Source organism: Juglans microcarpa x Juglans regia, chromosome 1D (assembly GCF_004785595.1).
Source record: "Juglans microcarpa x Juglans regia isolate MS1-56 chromosome 1D, Jm3101_v1.0, whole genome shotgun sequence".
NCBI lineage: Eukaryota > Viridiplantae > Streptophyta > Magnoliopsida > Fagales > Juglandaceae > Juglans > Juglans microcarpa x Juglans regia.
This window is the reverse complement of record NC_054594.1, coordinates 43,801,127-43,821,150: the sequence shown is the minus strand read 5'-3', so window position 1 is coordinate 43,821,150 and position 20,024 is coordinate 43,801,127. Positions and strand designations below refer to the sequence as shown.

Genomic DNA, 20,024 nt, shown 5'->3' with positions numbered 1-20,024 from the left:
CAATGCAGTCTCCATTTGTAGATTGTACATAGCATTGCTCATTTTGAATATTGTGTCGTACTGGCTGGTACGGTTGATATTTACCTTGCCAGACTAATAAATGGCATGGAGAGATAAGTGTTTTGTATCAGATAAAATACCGGCTATTTCGGTGCGTTTTAGTCAATACTGATTGGTTTTCGATGTACATATTTTTGTATTTTTAGTATATTTTCATAATTTTTACTCAAATTCTTACACCTGAAGACTATTTTCTTAATTTTTTCTAATCCATTTTTTCTCTAGAATTGAAAATCAAATCCCTACTCCCATTTCGTGATGGAGATGAGTGATTATTTTTTTAATAATTAGATTGAAAACATAGAAGTATTATTGAGTTTTATAAATATGTTTTTTGATTTTTTGAGACTTGTGTTGATGTTATTTTGAAATATAATTTATACATATATAATTAATTTTTCTATATATAGACTATCCTGAAACGGTATCAGTATCGAAATATTTCGTTTCAGTGCCTTAACCGAAATGATATTTAAAATTTTAATTTTATCTCATCTCATCATTATAATTTTTCTAAATTTTCATATAAAATATAATAAAAATTTTAACTTTTCAAATCTCAAAATAATAATAATATTAAAAAATAATATTTTATTTAATTTTTAATTTTTAATTTCAGCTGATTTCGATTCACTTACCCCAAGGCACCTAAATTTAAACAATTTTTAGAATTCCACTGGGCCTTTTCTCGGGAGTCCTCAGTCCCAACACGTTTCATTCCTAGATGCATGTGTTTTTTTCTACTGAAAATTCTTTTATTCCTTAGCAAGGCAACAGGGCATGATCGAAAGTACAGACTATCATCGTGTTTCCGCAAATATTTAAAAGAAAAAAAAAATCTATTCATTTCAATTACCAACTACATGAGTTCAGAGTAATGTTCTTATTTTGCGACATTTGTAAGTACTTCATGGATGAAGTTGTCTATAATATGAACAGTGATATCTAGGCAATATATTTTATATATAAAATTCTATACATCACATCGTCATTTTATTTTTATCTTATTATACAAGATCTCACATTTATTACTATTAAAAAAATAATTTAGTAGTAATAAATATGTCACATTTTACATAATAAGATAAAAATAAAATAATGATATAGCGCATAACATTACTCATTTCATAATATATGTTTTATAGTGAAGATATTTTTATAAAATGATTTTATTTTTATAAATTATTTATATAAATATTTTTAATTTTGAAATATAATTATATAAAAAATTATGAGAATTGAGGAGTGACGTATATTTATATTTTTTATATAATACTATTCAGCCATTTATTCCCTCAAAAAAGTTGTCTTTATAAACTTTAAGAATTTTTTAAAGGTTTTATAGGAATTCTAAAATTTAAAATAATAAAAAAAATACATATAAAATGAATCCAAGACCCTCGTGTGGATAAGATGGCAATTATTGGGGTTTGAACGCAAGGGATGGATGAAATGAGAGAATGCGCAACGATACCGTTTGACTCTATTTGTCGACTTCAAGATGCCCCGACTGTTAAACCTCAGCCAAAACCTCTGAGAAACCATGCTCTGCTTCTGCACCTGCAAAAATGGCTGCTTTTGCCAAAACCTCTCCAATCCCTCTCCACCCAGAACACCTCAACCATCAATCTGTCAAAAGCCACAATTCCAAAGTCCTCAGTTTCTCTCACAGTCCCCAAAACCACCACCTCTCCTTCAAACGAACCCAAGAAGTACCAGTCCTCAACACCTCCCCATCATCCTCCTCTATTACCACCAACAATCCTAACTCAGATATATATCAACTATGCCTTTCTGGGAACTTGGAACAAGCTCTTAAGCACTTAGACTCAATGCAAGAGCTTCAGCTTTTCGTAGAAGAAGATGCTTATATTGCTTTACTAAGGCTTAGTGAGTGGAAAAGGGCATATGAGGAGGGGGCTAGAGTGTACTCTTACGTGTCGAATTCGATAACTCGATTGAGTGTTAGACTTGGCAATGCTTTGTTGAGTATGTTTGTGAGGTTTGGTGATTTGGGTAATGCTTGGTATGTTTTTGGGAGGATGGAGGAGAGGAATGTGTTTTCTTGGAACGTGTTGGTGGGTGGGTATGCAAAGGCGGGGTTTTTCGATGAAGTATTGGATTTATATCATAGGATGTTGTGGGTCGGTGTGCATCCTGATGTCTATACTTTTCCTTGCGTTCTGAGGACTTGTGGGGGAATCCCGGACTTGGCAAGGGGGAGGGAGGTGCATGTTCACGTCTTAAGATATGGATTTGAGTCAGATGTCGATGTGATTAATGCTTTGATCACAATGTATGTGAAATGTGGCAATATTATAAATGCACGGTTGGTGTTTGATAGAATGCCGAGAAAGGATAGGATTTCCTGGAATGCAATGATTTCGGGCTATTTTGAGAATGGGGAGTGTTTGGAAGGATTAAGGCTGTTTTTTCTAATGCGTGAACTTTCTGTCGATCCAGACCTGATGACAATGACTAGTGTGATCTCTGCTTGTGGGAGTCTCGGTGATGAGAGATTAGGAAGGCAGGTCCATGGTTTTGTGATGAGAACAGATTTTGGAGCCTGTGTTTCAGTGTGTAATTCTTTAATTCAGATGTACTCAAGTGTTGGGCAATGGAAGGATGCTGAAAAAGTTTTTTCTAGAATGGAGTGTAAGGACGTGGTGTCATGGACAGCGATGATTTCAGGTTATGAGAACAACATGCTACCTGCTAAAGCTGTGAGAACATACCAATTGATGGACCTAGAGGGAATTGTGGCTGATGAGATCACTATAGCAAGTGTTTTATCTGCTTGCACTTGTTTAGGTGATTTGGATATGGGCATTAAACTTCATGAGCTTGCTAACAGGAAAGGGCTCATCTCATGTGTTTTAGTTGCTAACACGCTCATTGATATGTATTCCAAGTGTAAATGCATTGACAAAGCTTTAGATGTTTTCCATTCTATTCCTGACAAGAACGTGATATCTTGGACTTCAATCATCCTTGGCCTTCGTGTCAACAATCGGAGCTTTGAAGCTTTGATTTTCTTCCGGCAAATGAAACTCAGTTTAAAACCAAATTCTGTTACCTTAGTTTCTATTCTATCTGCATGTTCTAGGATAGGAGCTTTGATGTGTGGAAAAGAGATTCATGCCCATGCATTAAGGACTGGAGTTGGGTTTGAAGGTTTTATTCCAAATGCACTTTTGGACATGTATGTAAGGTGCGGAAGAATTGGACCCGCAATGAACCAATTTAACTCACTCAGAAAAGATGTAGCAGCGTGGAATATTCTGCTGACAGGGTATGCTGAGCGGGGGCAAGGAGCACAGGCGGTGGAGCTATTCCAGAGTATGTTGGAGGCGCTGGTAAATCCAGATGATATAACTTTTATTTTGCTATTGTGTGCTTGTAGTAGATCTGGTATGGTGACAGAAGGTTTGGAATATTTCCATAGAATGCAACATCAATACTGTATCACCCCTAATCTGAAGCATTATGCGTGCATTGTTGATTTGCTTGGTCGTGCTGGGAAATTGGAGGATGCACATGACTTCATACAGAAAATGCCTATAGAACCTGATCCAGCAATATGGGGAGCCTTGTTAAATGGATGTAGGATCCACAGCCAAGTTGAGCTTGGGGAGCTTGCAGCACATCATATCTTTGAAAAGGATACAACTAGTGTTGGGTATTATATTCTCCTATGTAATCTCTATGCTGACAGTGGTAAATGGGATGAAGTCGCAAAAGTAAGAAGGGCAATGAGACAGAATGGGCTAACTGTAGATCCTGGGTGCAGTTGGGTGGAAGTAAAGGGGACAGTTCATGCTTTCCTTAGTGGTGATGAATTCCATCCTCAAATAAATGAATTAAAAGCAGTTTTGGATGGATTTTATGAGAAAATGAAGGCAGTCGGTTTCAGTGAGCCTGAAAAGAGTTCTACGGATGAAGTTGAAGCTTCAAAGGCCGAGATTTTTTGTGGGCACAGTGAGAGACTGGCCATTGCATTTGGGCTCATTAATACTGCCCCTGGGATGCCTATTTTGGTGACCAAGAATCTGTACATGTGCCCGAGCTGTCACAAAACTTTCAAATTTATCTCCAAGGTTGTTCGCAGGGAGATATCTGTAAGGGATACTGAACAGTTCCACCATTTCAAGGATGGCATCTGTACTTGTGGGGATAATGGTTATTGCGGAAAGCCTGGTACGGTGGAAGAATTATCGATGTTGTATTAACTTGTGATAAAACGAAGCAGTCACAACTTCAGGGTGGTTGCACTCAACGGTGTTTAATGGGTCTATGGATCTTGGAGTGGCCCTTTATATCCAAAATGTTACCCTTGGGAGGAAAAATAGAATAGACCATAAGAAACAGCTTGAACGTCACACATGTATGTTTTCTAGTGTGATGGTAGAGTGAAGAGGGAAGAAACTGCTCTTCAGATCAGGAAATGACATTGAAATTTTGAGGGAAACTCCCAATCGAACGTTTTTTTAATCTTCCTCAAGAATTGCCATTTTGATGTCCATTTCTCTGGATTTGATATATGTACTTCCCTGTTAGGTGTTCCAACAAAAAAAAGGGGGGCTGGCCGTTGAATGTAGCGTAAGTTTTTGTAAGTCATTGATGCGGTATAACATCAAAATACTTCTTCCTCCCAAATTTGTCCTCTCGCAGTGTCTTTAACACTCAGCTACTACGCCTTGTGATCGGGGCTGGTGGCCATCATTTTGTATGCTTCCTTATCTTAGGACGCGGGAGAGAAGAATATCCACATTCTAGCATTACTGGATTCTCTTTTAGCTGATGAAACCGTCTTAACAACAGGTATTTTCTTGAATGTGAGTCGAGGGAGATACCTTCGATTATTGTCATATAATGCTCTCCGAGGTATTCATAAGGACAACAAAAATTCAAAAGCTTGGGGAGTGAAATGAACAAAAATACATTTTCACTAAACTGAAAATGGATCTTTGTAGGGGTGGAAACCGAATTTATTCACACATCTAACGAAAACCATTCTTATAGACAAATTAAAAAACAATAGAATACCTAAGTTTCACACAATTATTCAGCTTTAAGAGCAATTGCTAGCACTCCCAAAAAAATATAAAAGAAATAAAATGAAAGATAAAGCAAGATAGATACATGCATAAGCCACAAAGTTGAGTTTCATATTTTGACAGCCTTCTTGATCGACCTTATGGATGACTTGATGAAACTGTTGTTCCCTGCAGCACGATCTCCATCACTATCCTCATCGCCATTTACGATCGGCTTCTTGCCCATGCAGTCCACTCCCTTTCTCATACCACCCAAGATCAGAGCTGGAGAAGATGGGATTCGCCGAAAGCCCCTCGCACTCTCAGACCTCACTAGTTTTCTTTCCTTTCCATTATTACTATGGTCTCTTCTTTCCCTCCCCCCTTCAAAGCTACTACTTCCAACTCTCTCACCCATACGACCCACTTCACCCGCTCTTCTCTCTTCTGTCCGAATATTTCTGGCTTCCATCTCGGTGATTTCTTCTATCTCTTTCCCACCATTATTCTCTTCAATAATCTGCCGTTTCTCTTTTTGCGAGTACTTTGGATTCTGTTTTCTCATTATTCCGTCAATGCTGCGCTTTTCGCCTTCATTCGAATGTTCAGTCTCCAATTCTTCTTGAGTATTCTCTAACAGCATTTGAAGCCATTTCTCTACGTTTCCTTTTCCGCGCTGCTTTCTGCTCTCTTCATCTTCCTCTGTTTCTGGTTCTCGAGGAAGTAACTGAATGTTGTTGAGTTTCTTCCCTCCTATTTCAAGTTTCTGAAGCTGATCCTCAAGTGGGTTTTCATCCTCCAAGGTAACAATGGGTCTGTTATGTTCCTCGGGCTTTTCTATAGTAATTATCGTTGCAGGTACTTTCACTTCCTTCTCAATTTCTTCTTTCTGCTTTCGTTCTTCGTTAAACGATGAACCAGCTTCAGATGCCCTTTGTTCCTCCTCTAGGAATACTCTTAATTCTTTGTGTACAGGCGTCCTTGGCTTGATCCTCGGTAAATGTAGAACAGTTCTACTGTCCCTCTCTTCAAGTAAGGCATCATCCATTCTTGATCTCTTCCTAGCTTGCTCCCAGTCTGGCCTAATCTGCTTCTGAATCTCATCCCTTTGTTTATATTTCCTGTGAAGTTCATTCTCTGAGGCATCGCTAATGGCTTTCTGTGCTTCAAGTCTTGCCATGAGTGCGTTAGTTGCAGCCTGATTCAATCTCACCTGTTCTTTATATATGACACTCCTACAAGGAACAATTTAAAAATTATCTGTCATAATTAAATTCTAAGAGAATTTGATAGCAACATCCTCTTTTTCAAGAGGAGTTTTATCGATCTTACTGGTGCATTGCATCTCGGATCATCTTCTCTATCATGGTCCTATATGAATGTTGTGCCTCTGCCAGTCGCCTGCTCTTCTCTGCCCTTCTCCTGCGTTTTATCAGCACCAATTCTAGTTCTTGGATTGTGAGCCTTTCCTCCTCATTCTTTTGCTTCAATTCATTTACTTCGTCATTTAGTTTCTGTATTTCTGTCTGCATCTTTAAAGCTTCCTCTCTTTGTTTCAAGGAATCTCTAGCCATGACAATTGCTTGGTACGGGTTCGTAACAAGATCCGGGTTTTCATTTTCTTTCAGGACATTAGGATTTGCTTTTCTTGCAACTGTATACAATCGAAGGAAATGCATTTTTAGGTATGGAAATGCTCACCGCATTACAAATAAAAAAGGTCACCCTGTTGGATATTCTTCTACTTACCAATAGCAGGGGACTGTGGCCTTAGCTGCCTATTGTGATCCAGGGATTTCAAAGCTAACGTTGTGTCGTACGGTTCCCTTCGAGATACAACAATCGCGGCGGGAGCAAGGCCCATTTTCTCTTTGGATTCAATGAAATGTTGAGGAAAAGAATGCGAATCTACTCTCTGTGAAGCATTCAATTCTTCATTTTCACCTTCAGAAAACAAAAATGAAAATGCTCTGTGCCTGCCATGTATGAAACCAGAAAATAATTATCCACCCTTGTTGTTATATCTTAAAACGCATGCAAGTGAGGATAATGAAACATGCCCACCTGAAATCTGAGTTTTTGGAGGCAAAAAGGGACAAGAACCGGTTTACTGAGACTCCCAGCTGATATTCCCACCATGGAACTAAAAACTCCAGCTTATTATGTTTTTTCTTGCAGACTTCCCACTGTAATATTCTCAGATTGCTTGGAACCGTTAACCCTCCCCCTGCATTTTCAGCCAAAAAGACCAATAAATATGGGAGAAAGAGAAAAAACAGAGAGATATTATTAGTCAAGTTATATACTTGAGCAAGGAAACCAATGGTCAATATCCCAAGCGAGAGGAGAAGCCGAATCAGCGTGATAGTAGAGAACATTTCCATATGGGTCGACTCGAATCACTGCGGGGTCAAAGCCGGCATTCCTAAATTGGAGAAAAGAACCAAAATCAGAAACTCAGAATTGAGTCTTTGTCATGGTTTATGGTAGAAAATTTCAAGTAGTTACCCAAGGTGGTTGAGCTGCTTCCACAACAGACTGACAAAGATCTTGGGCTTTGTAGATGGTTTAGCTTTTGGGTCGATGATTGGGAACATCCGATCCAATTCCCTTGCTCTCAACGCCTGAAAAACCAGACGATACAACAAAGACCAACTTAAACTAGGATATTTTGGGAGGACGCCAGAATTTCATTAGAACCCAAAGTTCAGTCAATATACTAGACCCAAAATTCTGATCCAAAAACCCGCAATTCATGTGAAATCCATAATTCACTGAACATAACAGACGAAAAAAGTTTGAATTTCCAGCGAAACTTGGGAATTATAAAGATGTTATACGCAGATCTAAAAACTGAGTGTTTCTATTTGCTTGTTTCTGTTGAGAGTTACCATTTTCTAATAACCAAGCGACCGACATTATAAAATCTCAGCATTCTGTTTCACTTTTTATTTTCATGCGTTTTCTAGGCGACCAATCAAAGGATCAAAGAGGGTCATTTTCTTACCTCATCTTGCTCCAGACCGTAAGGTATGTAAGTGAAAGGAGGGCCATGGTTGTAGGGACAGACACGGCGGTCGCGGCAGAGCCTAGCGTAGGCTTTTGGGTACCCGAAGCTCTCGTTGACGGCTATTTCTTCTTCGGGGAACGCATACTCAAAAGCCATTGTTTCCTACTCGTTCCTTGGAGGTAGATGTGGATGCAGAGAGCTTTTTGTGACGATGAGGAAGAAAGCTAACGGTCTAATCTTGCATTTAAATGCTCGTACCTTTCAAATTGTGTGCCACGAGGGCGAACGGTGGGAGTGGGTGCAACGGCTAGATAGCGTAGAACATCTCTAATTTGTCTCATTCCTTGTGTCTTCTATTTTCCTCTCTTCTTTTACAAAATTATCTGTAGCCTTTTGATTTAAAAAGCAATAATATATTACTCTTTGTCACGATTTTTCAACTTTTTTTGAAAATCAACTCATATTCTTATGCTCATTTATTTCCTTTCCATGTTTGTTTATATATTGGAATTGTCCTTCAAATTATTGATAAATTATACAAATACTTATTATAGATCTCCGCAATATGTGAGACTCATTTAATATATTTATTAAAATCAATACACATAATTATTTAAATGATTTAAAGATACATAAAATATTTTACGTATTTTTATGAAACTAAAGTTGCATGATTATGAAATTGATATAAAAATATAGGTTATCTTACTGTTATCCCAACTTTTCCATAGCAAATTAGAGAATACATCTTGAATTGACATGGAGGCAATGAGACTATAATTGGGACATGGACAATGAGAATCTGTGGCATTGATAAAGGTATGAAGATGACCCACCTAGCTAGGGTTATTAACATCAATTTTGTACTTTGATATCTCTATGACCCCAATTAAAGAGTACATCAAGATTTGTACTGAGATGCTGCAGTAGACAAACAAAAATGCATAATTAGTTTTGAAACAATTATTAGAGATTGGGAAGGGAAGAACATAGCCACAATGAGAATGAACAGATCTCTATTTCCTAATCCACATCTTGCATAGGAGTATGCAACTCTGCAGTCTGTCTTACTTGATTCAGATATTCATATAAGCAAGATAATTCTTGAGGGAGATGTATTTAATGTTGTCAATGAGATCAATGAGAATGAAGAACATTCGAATCAAGCTAGTTTGATAATATCATATGTGAAGAAGAACCTTGGCAAATTCGAGTACTGGACAGTGAATCACACTAAGAGGGCTACCAATTAGGTGGCTCATTGTCAAGCTAAGAAGGCTCTTGATATAGATGATGTACTTATTAAGTTTGAGGAAATCCCAATTTGTATTACTACTCTAGTATAGTTTTTCATAGCAATAAAATTAAAGCTTCCTTTAAAAAAAATAAAATAAAATAAAGGGTACATAGCAATTGTAAATAGAACTCAAGAGTACAATAAAGAGAGATCAGGTCAAAGTTGTCTCTACTGTGGGTGCATGAGACCTTTTCCCAATTTGAAATCCGAATAAGCAATGATATCTATAATCATTATAGTTTGAACAAGGAATTAACCTACACATAAAAGCAACCAGAAAGTCCCTTTTACCGACCTCCGACAATTCTTTATTTTGGGTCCTCCAAGTGCTCTGTCACAAGTTTTGCCAAGGGTTTCAATTGGGTTTGGTGGCATATAATAGTTTCATGAGTTTATCTCTTAATTTGATATATTTTTTTTATTATATATTTTATCATATTTATACTTAGTTTGGGTACTGAGAATACCTCTTTATTATTTATTATTATTTTTCACTATTATTTAATATTCTATCATTTCTTTTTTATTATTTTTTTACTACTATTCACAGAATAATTGAGAATTACTCACTATCCAAATACAACCTTAGTCGCATATATTAATGAGGCACTTTTAAAAATCGATTTATAAACTTATCACTTAAATGAACGAGAATAACAAATATATTATATCAATAGTATAATTGAATATGACCAATTTTAAAATGGCAACTATTAAAAGAGGAAAAAAATAACAAAAATACCTAAATGTTCCGTTTGAAATGGAACCTAGGTCTTCAAAATTGGGTCCCAACATATGGACCCCAATGGCATCAATTTTTCCAGACTTACTCTTGTTTGGATCCAATGTGTCCCATAAATGTCAATTGGTTTAACTGGAAAAGATTCTTATCATGGAATAAGAGATTTTAGGATTGAATACTACATATACTACTAGGATAAGGAGGGATTTAAAGGGAAGAAGTTCACAATCTCTTGTTGTGTAATGTATAATCTCTTAAAACTCTTGCCCATCGAGTATTTCCATGTTAATTTTTACCGCATTCTTATTGATGTTTTTCTAGATTACTTTATGGAATTCAGGTATATACTCTAGATGATACGTGTTTAATGTCATGATTAGAATTTTGTAGAGTCGTCTGAATATATGAGTCATTTTACTTATCAAATAATATAGATGATACACTCTGTATATCATATGATAGAATAATTCTATTTGAATGTCTTCACATTTATACCACACACCATCCACGTGACATAATTTAAAAGCAATATTACACAACCTCCCTAACCTCCACACACTATATTATTTTAAAATTTTAAAATTTTTTAATATTTTTTTTAGTATATTCTTTTTAAATTAATTCAATTCTTCTATTTATTATTCATATATTAAATATTTGATAAAATAAAAAAATAATAAAAATTAAAAAAAATGTAGTGTGTGGAGGTTGTGTGAATAGTAAGAAGTTGTGTAGATTTTTTCATAACTTAGTTTAGGAGATAAATTTTAAAATTTAAATATTACAAATCAAATCATACCATGTAGATAGTGTGTGATGTAAAGACTTTAAAATAGCTTTACTCTCCATGATATGATTTGATCTACAAAATAAGTGTATCCTAATAATTTATTTAGCATTTGCTTATATTTTAAGAATTCAAATATGCATTAATAAAGGTTATAGTATTCATTTGCGTATTTATTTCTATTTTTTCATGGTTAAAAAGTTGATCCCACGTGGCATGCTACCTACCTTCGGCTGTCCATTCGTTTTATGGGATTAATTGATCATTTTGGCTTAAGATGGAAATTTTTTTTCATCGCGAGGTACTACTGGTCTCATTGAAGACCATGGCTCCATCCCAAATGAGTTTAATCAGTAATATAGTTTTAAGATAATTATAATTTGAGTTCGATCCAATGAGTATTTATTCATTAAAAAAAAAAAAAAAAATTCCTGCATAAAATTTTTGAAAAAAAAATTGGTACTTCTATGAGAAAATAATTTTTTAATAATAAAATTTATTTATTTTTAAATAAGTTGCTCTGAACTTATATATATATATATATATATATATATATAATATTAGTTCTATGTTTATTATCTTATTACTTGCAAATTTTATAAATGAGTTATAAGTTAGTAGCCTTTTGCAATAAAATCTTGCATGTACACATCAAATATTCTTGAACCACCTTTTGGTGTCTTTTTGTTTTTTTGATACTTGCTGAATTGGGGCCCGACCCTCCCAACTTTTTTGGCTACGTTCAAACTCTGGCAAGTGTGTCACTTTAACAAGATATAAAAAATTAATAAATCAAATCACAAATTAAAATGGCGTAAAAGAATGAAAGTTATGGTATCTTACGCAAAGGAATATTCATATATATTGGGACCATCATTATAAAAAGGAAAACTCTAGAATAAGTCGATTTTGCACACCCTTGCGCACGAAATTAACGTGGTAGGTAGATTTTTAATAAAACGGTGCGGATTGGCAAGAGAATGTTTGGGTATGGGCGGGAGACAAAAATAAGAAAAATGTGCAGGAAAATTGAAATTAGACATGAGACGGTATGTTTTGGAGTAAACCAAAAATGAAACGATGCGTTCATTATTCTCTCAAAACCCCTGCATGTCACCACCCCCCGCCCTCCCCCCACCCCTTGGTAGTGTTTGGATTCATAACCCTGACCCCTCACTTCTCATTCATGTCCTAACCTTAAGCCACTCTGCAAGTCCCAACTTAGAACAGTATCCAATCTCCTCTTCGGGATACATTCTCGTCAACACTGTATTGTTTCCTTGTTCTCACTATCGGTATATCTCTTCCCCTTTGTGATTTTTGTTTTGATTTTGATTGTTTATATTGTAGATATGTTTTGATTTTTATTGTTTGTATCTAGGATGCAATATGTTAGGTTGTAAAAATTAGTTTTTTAATTTGTATTTGTTAGATGCATTTTTTAATTTGGGTACAGAGGATGTTTTTGGATTAAAAACGACATAAACAAAGAAACGATATTATGGGTGTTTTTCTTCTATTTTTGTATTTTAATTTCTACGAGATTACGTGCAAATCAAAACATACTTTCGTCAATATAGCGTAAATATTTATATTTAATAATTTGCTTCAAATTAATAGAGTTAGATGACATTTTATTTTAATTAAAACATTGAAAAAGTTAACAAACTTTATTATTTATTACTCATTAGATGAAGTTGATTAAAACTTGACAGGACGTAAATCTAACACTAGATTATTGCAGTGATTATGATGGCTTAACTAAATCTAACACTATCTTATTGCAGTGATTTGGCTTTTTTTTTTTTTTTTTTTTTTAAGAGCCGGTAGCCCCTCACATATTGTAGTGTTAAACCAAATCACTGCAATAAGATAGTGTTAATCCATCATATGGGATTGAAAATCTCGACCTAAAAAGATGCTGAATAGGGATGAACTTGCAGAAAAATGATCACTTAACAATCAATCGTTTGTTTGTTGGTCATTAGGAATTACCATATTGCAAATATTTGTGAAGATAGAGAAACAAAAACATGTGAAGAGAGGAACTAAATTGTCAAGGAATGAGGAAGAGTTTTGGAAAAAAAGAGATTGTGAAGAGAGAATTGGGAGTTCACAACAAACAAGTCGATATTCAAAGGCAAGAAGTAGACATCCATTGTATTTTTGGGAACTTTGTACAACATATTTTGAAACTTTATTATGTATACTCTCGACCAACTAGTTGCTCACTTTATTATAAGGGAGTTAGGGACTTAGTCTTTGTGTTTAGTGCTAGATACAATGACTACTATGTTTTGGTAGTAAAAAATTAGTTATGACAATATGTTTTTAGTTTGGTTACTGAGAATACTAAGTATTTTCATAATACTTCACTACTATTCTTATTTTATTATTAATTTTCACTATTATTTATTACTATTTAATATTCTATCATTACTTTTTTTATTACTATTCACATAATACATGAGATTACCTCACTATCCAAACGCTCTTACATGACGTTGTGTTGTCTACTAATGGAAATTGTTAAAATTACTTTTTGTTTTGAGGCTAAACTCGTGGTTATTACATGCTTATGTTGAATATTGCTAGTGCAGAATAGATTTTCTAATCCTTGAACTAGTATAGAAATTTCCCATTTGATAATTGGATGGGTGTACATACCGCATTGCCAATGTAATTTGACAAATAATGCAATAATCTATATTGCTCCATTATTCGTTTCCTTGTTATTGGGTAAGGATTTATTTGTGAACGAGCTTTAAACTCTCCAGCAAGGCTGGATATATCATCCTTCCTGTAATATGGAATCAACTGGTTTCATAATATTCAATCAATATATAAAAATCTGAATAGAAAACAAACTCCATTGACTATGGGAAATAAGTTAGAAGATGTTCAACAAATTTACTACAGTATAAGTTATAAACATCAATACACAATAACAGTCTGTCAACATGTTACATGTTGTTTACAACACAATAAACCGAAACTGCATAGCCTTCTTTCGACACTAAGTTATTTGTGGCCTTAAACTACAGGATACAGAGAAATAACTCCTCATTGTGATCTACATCTCCATATCATCAGTATTTTGGAATCAAAGAAAAAAAATACTTGTAACTTCAGTATCACCTAAAATAAAAAAACAACTTCGAATATTTTGAATCCAAATAATCAACAGTCATGTCCTAAGAATACCTTTAGTCCAAATAACAACTCTTTCTGCTCAATATCATTGGAATTGAAAACCAAAATCTCCATCTACAGCTTCACATAGATCCGATTGTGTCCTATCCCCAGTATTTGGCTGTGTTTCATTCACCCCAAGTTGAATATGTGAACATAATCTAACAGTTAAAAACAAGTAAATATATTAGATTTATACTAGCAAACAACCATATGCTACTATAAGATGGGCTAACATGGTTTATTTTGGAAACATACTCTAGGTATGTGATTGGCAGATAAATTGAGAAATTAAAAAATAAAAAATAAATAAATAAAAAATTGTTAAAACTGGGTATTAACTCAATTAACTATCCAAAATAACTAGTCTTGAATTAACTCACCTAAAACAAGCATTTTTAGTGACAAATTGTTCATTCATTCAAGAATAGTATTTTTAGTGGCAAATTACAAATTGTTCATTCATTCAAGACAAGCATTGTTAGTGGCAAATTGTTTATTCATTCAAGAAAATTGTTGAGCTGCTGACAAAGCACATTCATTCAAGACAAGCACATTAATTCATTCACAGATCTGTCAGATATTCACAATGTCAACAAACGACACATGCAACCAGAACCAAACAACGTACAAAACTCAGAATCATCCTAATATTATGATACTTTTTTCATGTAGCATCAAAATCATGAAAGTTATTATATTAACTCTTCAAAACAATGACGACATAACAATAGGCATTTTAAACATATATATATATACCATTTTTGTCTAATTTAATAATGACAATAAATGAAAATTTTTAACGTGAGAAGAAGCGGAAGTTTAATGATATAAAATATCAAGATTACACATTCTACGATTATAAATATTATTTTTAATACTTCCTATATTGTTACACCTAAATCAGATTTATCAAATCGAGATTATATAACTGTATGCATACAAATAAATGCGTCAATCTTTGTCAGTCCGACTAGCATTTCCATTTATAACGCGTGCGTGTGGGATTCTATCTTGTGTGGTGGTGATGCAGTGGATTGGCTTCTTTCCCATTATAATGCAGCCATACCACTCATTTATAATTTTTCTACTATTTTTTAATAAAATAATATTTTTTAAAAATTTTAAACATACCAAATCAAAATCAAAACTAAAATAAATATTTAAAAAAATATTATTTTATTAGAAAGTTGTAGACAAATTGTACTGGAGTAGTAAGGATATTATTTCTCAATGCATATTATAATTGCTCCTTGTAACTCTACCCGATGGAATCGATGCAATAAGAATGTCGATTCAACAATGTTAACATTTATTTTTCATTACACCATGATATATTTTAATTGTTAAATGGTTTTATATGTGACATTAATCAGACTAACCAAAGAAGATAAAATATCAGATAGATAATGGCAGTTATTTATTTGATTTATTAATTAAAAGAAACCCCACCATATCATTAATTACGGGGAAGACCGTAGACTTTTGACACAACAGTCTCTTGTTTATTTCTAGATCCTATTGTTTTGAAAAATTATATTCATCATCTTCATATACTACATGTTATATTTTTTTTTTCTTTATAAAATATGTGATATATAGATGATGAGTAGAAAAATTTAATTAATTTAAGAAGAATAAAAAAAATATAATATATATAGATGATGAGTAACAAAACTCGTTTATTTAAAAGACTTAATAAGCGACTTTTAAGTATGCTCATTGAAGAACCAAATATAGGCAGGGGCATAAAAAAAATAAGAAATTGGTTGAATTAATCAAATCAGTAAGTTCGGTCTAGTCTGATACCGATTCAATATCAATGTTCATATTTTAAAATTCAGTTTGAACCGAATTGGATTGGTATATATATATTATATGATAAACTTTTAATTAATATAATATGTAATTTTATTTTATTATTCATATCTATTAATCTTATAACATAAAATAAATCTTATAAAATCTTAATATAATATAAAATTAATATAACTTGAAATCTTAATTTTAAACATAAACATTAATATTAAGTTATTAAGATAAAATTACTTTTTATATATTAAAGGATAAATATATATTTTTGCATAATAAATTATACTATAAATTCCTGATTCTACTAATGAGGAAGCAGTGAAGTTTAGAGTTTGTTTGGAAATAGATATTATTCAAGAATTTTTATATCATTTCATTTCATTATCAAATATAATTTAAATACAAATATTTTCAAATTAATCATTACAATTTTTTTAAACTAATAATTAGGAGTGCTAAACGGTCTGGTCGAACTGAATGGACAGACCGGACTGGACTGAGACTAAGACCGATCGGTCTCGGTCCACGTTTTAGAGGACCGAAAAGTTTCAGTCTTGTCCACGGTCTAGGGTTTTTCTAGGCCGGACCGGACCGAATGAAAAATAAAAAAAATATTTTTTATATATTATTTATATAATAATTGTGCAATTAACAATATAAAATTGTAAATATGTTATTAATACTTGTTAATATTCTATAAATTAACAATATTTTATATATATCTTTATCTAACCTAACACTATTAACAATATAAAATTTTAAATACGTTATTAACACTTGTTAATATTCTATGAATTAACTAATATATAATATCAATTAGTTAATTATATAGTAATTATATAAATTAATAATATAATTTTCATCTATTTTATTATCATTGACCATAAAAAATATTTTTTTATTGAGTTTGTTACATAATCCACATTAATAAGTTACTTAGTTTAATTTAGTACTTTAAATAATTTTTTTATTAATTGATTTATAAAAAGAAAAAAAATAGGCTGGACCGAATGAATCGACCGGATCGGACCAATAGCTGCAGGTCTGGTCCGGTCCCTATGGGTGTTCGGTCCGGTCCGATTCGGAAAAATAATGGACCAAAAATATCCGGTCCATCGCCGGACCGAACCGACCAATTTGCACCCTTGTTGAATAATAATTACAATTTTTCCAAAATGTCAAACAAAATAGTTTGTAGATAATATTATTGGAATGGTAGTGAGATAGTTTGAGTTTACTATTTTTTGAGCTTTAGGAAATGAGAGAAAAAAATTAAAAAAAATATTATAAAGTTTAAATATTATTAAAATATAGTTTTATAATATTATTTTGATTTGAAAAAGTTGAATTGTTTTTTATTTCTTGTTTGAAAGTTTAAAAAAATTGTAATAATTAGTTTGAAAAAATTGTAATGATTAGTTTGAAAATATTTGTATTTAAATTATATTTGAGAAAAAAATGAAATAAAATGAAATGAGATTATATGATATGAGAATTTTAGAATAAGATCTATTATCAAACAAGCCTAGAGAATAAGAAGAGAAGTTCCTTTGTGGAAAACAAGTACTAGAAGAACTGGATCTCAAATCTAATTTATGTAGCATGTGTAAGCGGTAAATTAAAAAAATTAGACGAACAGAACTGAAAATGAAAAAAATCAAAAGTTTCAATTTTAGTGATAATCAGTCAAGATCAAATCTAAATTCTTAAATTTCAAAAATCAATTTATATGTCAAAATTTATCCAAAACTGGACTAAACGACACCAATTACACCCCATATATCACTGTCGTACCGGAGAGGATACCCTCCCGTTGAAGGGGATGGGAAGACCATTATATGCCAGTATTTTCATTATTAATTATCCGAATCTTAAGATATTCTCCAACTTTTTTTTTCCCCCTTTATCTAACCCCAAAGAATAAAGGGTAAGAGTAAGAGGAATATACATCCACTAGAAAATTATATAAAAATAATAATTTTATATAATTTGTTAGATTTATTTTATAATAAAATAATTTTATAATTTGATAGTTATATCAAATCATATTAATTTATAAAATTATTTTTATTTAATTATTTTATAATTAGAATATTTATCTAAGAATGAGATACATATAGTTATAAAATGGGTAAACAACTGTAATGTTTTAAAAAAAGTGTAGAATTTATATGTGAACTTATTTTTTTAAAAAAAATTACGACACTTGCATTCTGTTGCAAATATCGTTATTATTATTTGCTTATCCGCAAATCCAATAATTGCAACATCCATGTCCTTTCCTTTCACTGCCTCAATGGACCAAAGCACCACCACCACTCCTCTCCTTTCAACCCCATGGCACCGCCGCTTCCGCCTGAAGACCACTCTCTCCTCAGAGCTCTCCGGCGCAGTGGGAGATCTGGGAACCTACATCCCCATCGTCCTCACCCTCACCCTCGTCTCCCACCTTGATCTCGGCACCACTCTTGTCTTCACTGCCCTCTACAACGTCGCCACAGGCCTCCTATTCGACATCCCCATGCCCGTCCAGCCCATGAAGTCCATCGCCGCCGTTGCCGTCTCCGAGTCCCCCCACCTCTCCGTCCCCCAGCTAGCTGCCGCCGGCCTCTCCACAGCTGCCGTTCTTCTCATCCTCGGCTCCACTGGCCTCATGTCCCTCCTCTACCGCTTCCTTCCCCTCCCCGTCGTACACGGCGTCCAGCTCTCTCAGGGCCTCTCTTTCGCCTTCTCCGCCATCAAATACATCCGCTATGACCAAGACTTAGCCACTTCCAAATCAGGAGCTCCTCGTTCCTGGCTCGGCCTCGACGGTGTCCTTGTTGCTCTCTTTGCTCTCCTATTTCTTGTGCTTACCACTGGCGCTGGTGACAATCCTACTGTAAATGAAGAATCTGAAAACGAAAGCTTTCGACGTCGTCGAGTGTCTGAAAGGTTATGGCTTCTCTCTTCTATTCCTTCTGCCCTCATTGTGTTCTTGATCGGGATGTTTCTTTGTTTTCTTCGCGACCCTTCGGCCTTCAAGCGTCTTGAATTTGGTCCGTCGAAGATAAGTTTGGTAAGGATTACGTGGGAGGACTGGAAAATCGGGTTTTTTCGCGCAGCGATACCACAGATTCCGTTATCTATATTGAATTCAGTGATCGCGGTGTGTAAGTTGTCCGGGGACTTGTTCCCTGACCGTGAGGCCTCGGTGATGAAGGTTTCGGTTAGTGTTGGGATTATGAACTTTGTAGGGTGCTGGTTTGGGGCAATGCCAGTGTGCCATGGCGCTGGTGGGCTTGCAGGGCAGTACAGGTTCGGGGGTAGGAGTGGCCTGTCTGTGGTGTTCTTGGGGATAGGGAAGCTGCTTCTTGGATTGGTGTTTGGGAATTCGTTTGGGAGGATTTTGGGTCATTTTCCGATTGGGATTCTTGGGGTGCTATTGCTTTTTGCTGGGATTGAGTTGGCTATGGCTTGTAGGGATATGAACACAAAGGAAGAGTCTTTTGTGATGTTGGTCTGTGCTGCGGTTTCTTTGACCGGCTCCAGTGCTGCTCTGGGGTTTGGGTGTGGGATTTTGCTCTTCCTGCTATTAAAACTGAGGCACATGGAGTGTTCTGGTAATTCTGGTTTTCCCAAATCTTCAGATGATGATGAGACTACGGGCATAATTCCTTAGGAACTTGTGTTTGTTTAGGCTGCGCAATCTTACGATTTCTCCTCCAAGGGACGACATTGATAGAGCCAGGTCGATTCCCACATAATGTAACTTAGTTTGTGGGACATTCTCATTTTCTGTAACTTTCCCATTTTGGTTTCCCAGGCGTTTTATGATTGGCATTTTTCACCTGAAATAGCTTGTAAGTAGGCATGCTATTAATCCAAGCCATGGTTTATGTTATGGGGTATTTCCTTGGACAGTGGTTTGGTGCAAACCAGTGGAGAAGAATCTGGAGCCGAACACTGGCCAGTACCTTCCTGTGGTGTATTCTGCAGCTAGAAATGTTGAATCAGTCTCCGGTTAGTTTGCTTGGATTGAATTGGCTTTTCCTGCAGAGACACCAGATGTGCCGAGAAAAAGACAGACACTAGGAGTCGAGTTTTCT

The 20,024-nt window shown here is 34.4% G+C and overlaps 3 protein-coding genes across 3 annotated transcripts; 2 read left to right on the top strand and 1 right to left on the bottom strand.

Moving 5' to 3' along the window:
• Positions 1–1,485: 1,485 nt before the first annotated feature.
• Positions 1,486–4,716, top strand: LOC121258014 (pentatricopeptide repeat-containing protein At1g15510, chloroplastic). The gene has a single exon (XM_041159336.1). It carries the CDS (start codon positions 1,629–1,631, stop codon positions 4,287–4,289), a length of 2,661 nt encoding a protein of 886 aa, XP_041015270.1. The 5' UTR covers positions 1,486–1,628; the 3' UTR covers positions 4,290–4,716.
• A 345-nt stretch (positions 4,717–5,061) lies between these two features.
• LOC121258318 (protein MLP1) lies at positions 5,062–8,331 on the bottom strand. Its single transcript, XM_041159797.1, has 7 exons — positions 8,104–8,331; positions 7,605–7,720; positions 7,403–7,521; positions 7,161–7,323; positions 6,846–7,072; positions 6,429–6,750; positions 5,062–6,331 (listed from the first exon to the last, which is right to left on the bottom strand). The coding sequence occupies exons 1-7, from the start codon at positions 8,260–8,262 to the stop codon at positions 5,227–5,229; spliced, it is 2,211 nt and encodes a 736-aa protein (XP_041015731.1). The 5' UTR covers positions 8,263–8,331; the 3' UTR covers positions 5,062–5,226.
• A 9,839-nt stretch (positions 8,332–18,170) lies between these two features.
• Positions 18,171–19,953, top strand: LOC121259559 (molybdate transporter 2). The gene has a single exon (XM_041161191.1). The coding sequence runs from the start codon at positions 18,209–18,211 to the stop codon at positions 19,595–19,597; it is 1,389 nt and encodes a 462-aa protein (XP_041017125.1). The 5' UTR covers positions 18,171–18,208; the 3' UTR covers positions 19,598–19,953.
• The last annotated feature ends 71 nt before the right edge of the window (positions 19,954–20,024 follow it).

Coding starts and splice junctions, on each gene's coding strand:
- LOC121259559 (XM_041161191.1), top strand. CDS start 18,209: ATGTCCTTTCCTTTCACTGCCTCAATGGACCAAAGCACCACCACCACT.
- LOC121258014 (XM_041159336.1), top strand. CDS start 1,629: ATGGCTGCTTTTGCCAAAACCTCTCCAATCCCTCTCCACCCAGAACAC.
- LOC121258318 (XM_041159797.1), bottom strand. CDS start 8,262: ATGGCTTTTGAGTATGCGTTCCCCGAAGAAGAAATAGCCGTCAACGAG. Junction 7,721..8,103: donor ACGGTCTGGAGCAAGATGAG/GTAAGAAAATGA, acceptor CTGGTTTTTCAG/GCGTTGAGAGCAAGGGAATT. Junction 7,324..7,402: donor CCATTGGTTTCCTTGCTCAA/GTATATAACTTG, acceptor CTGAAAATGCAG/GGGGAGGGTTAACGGTTCCA.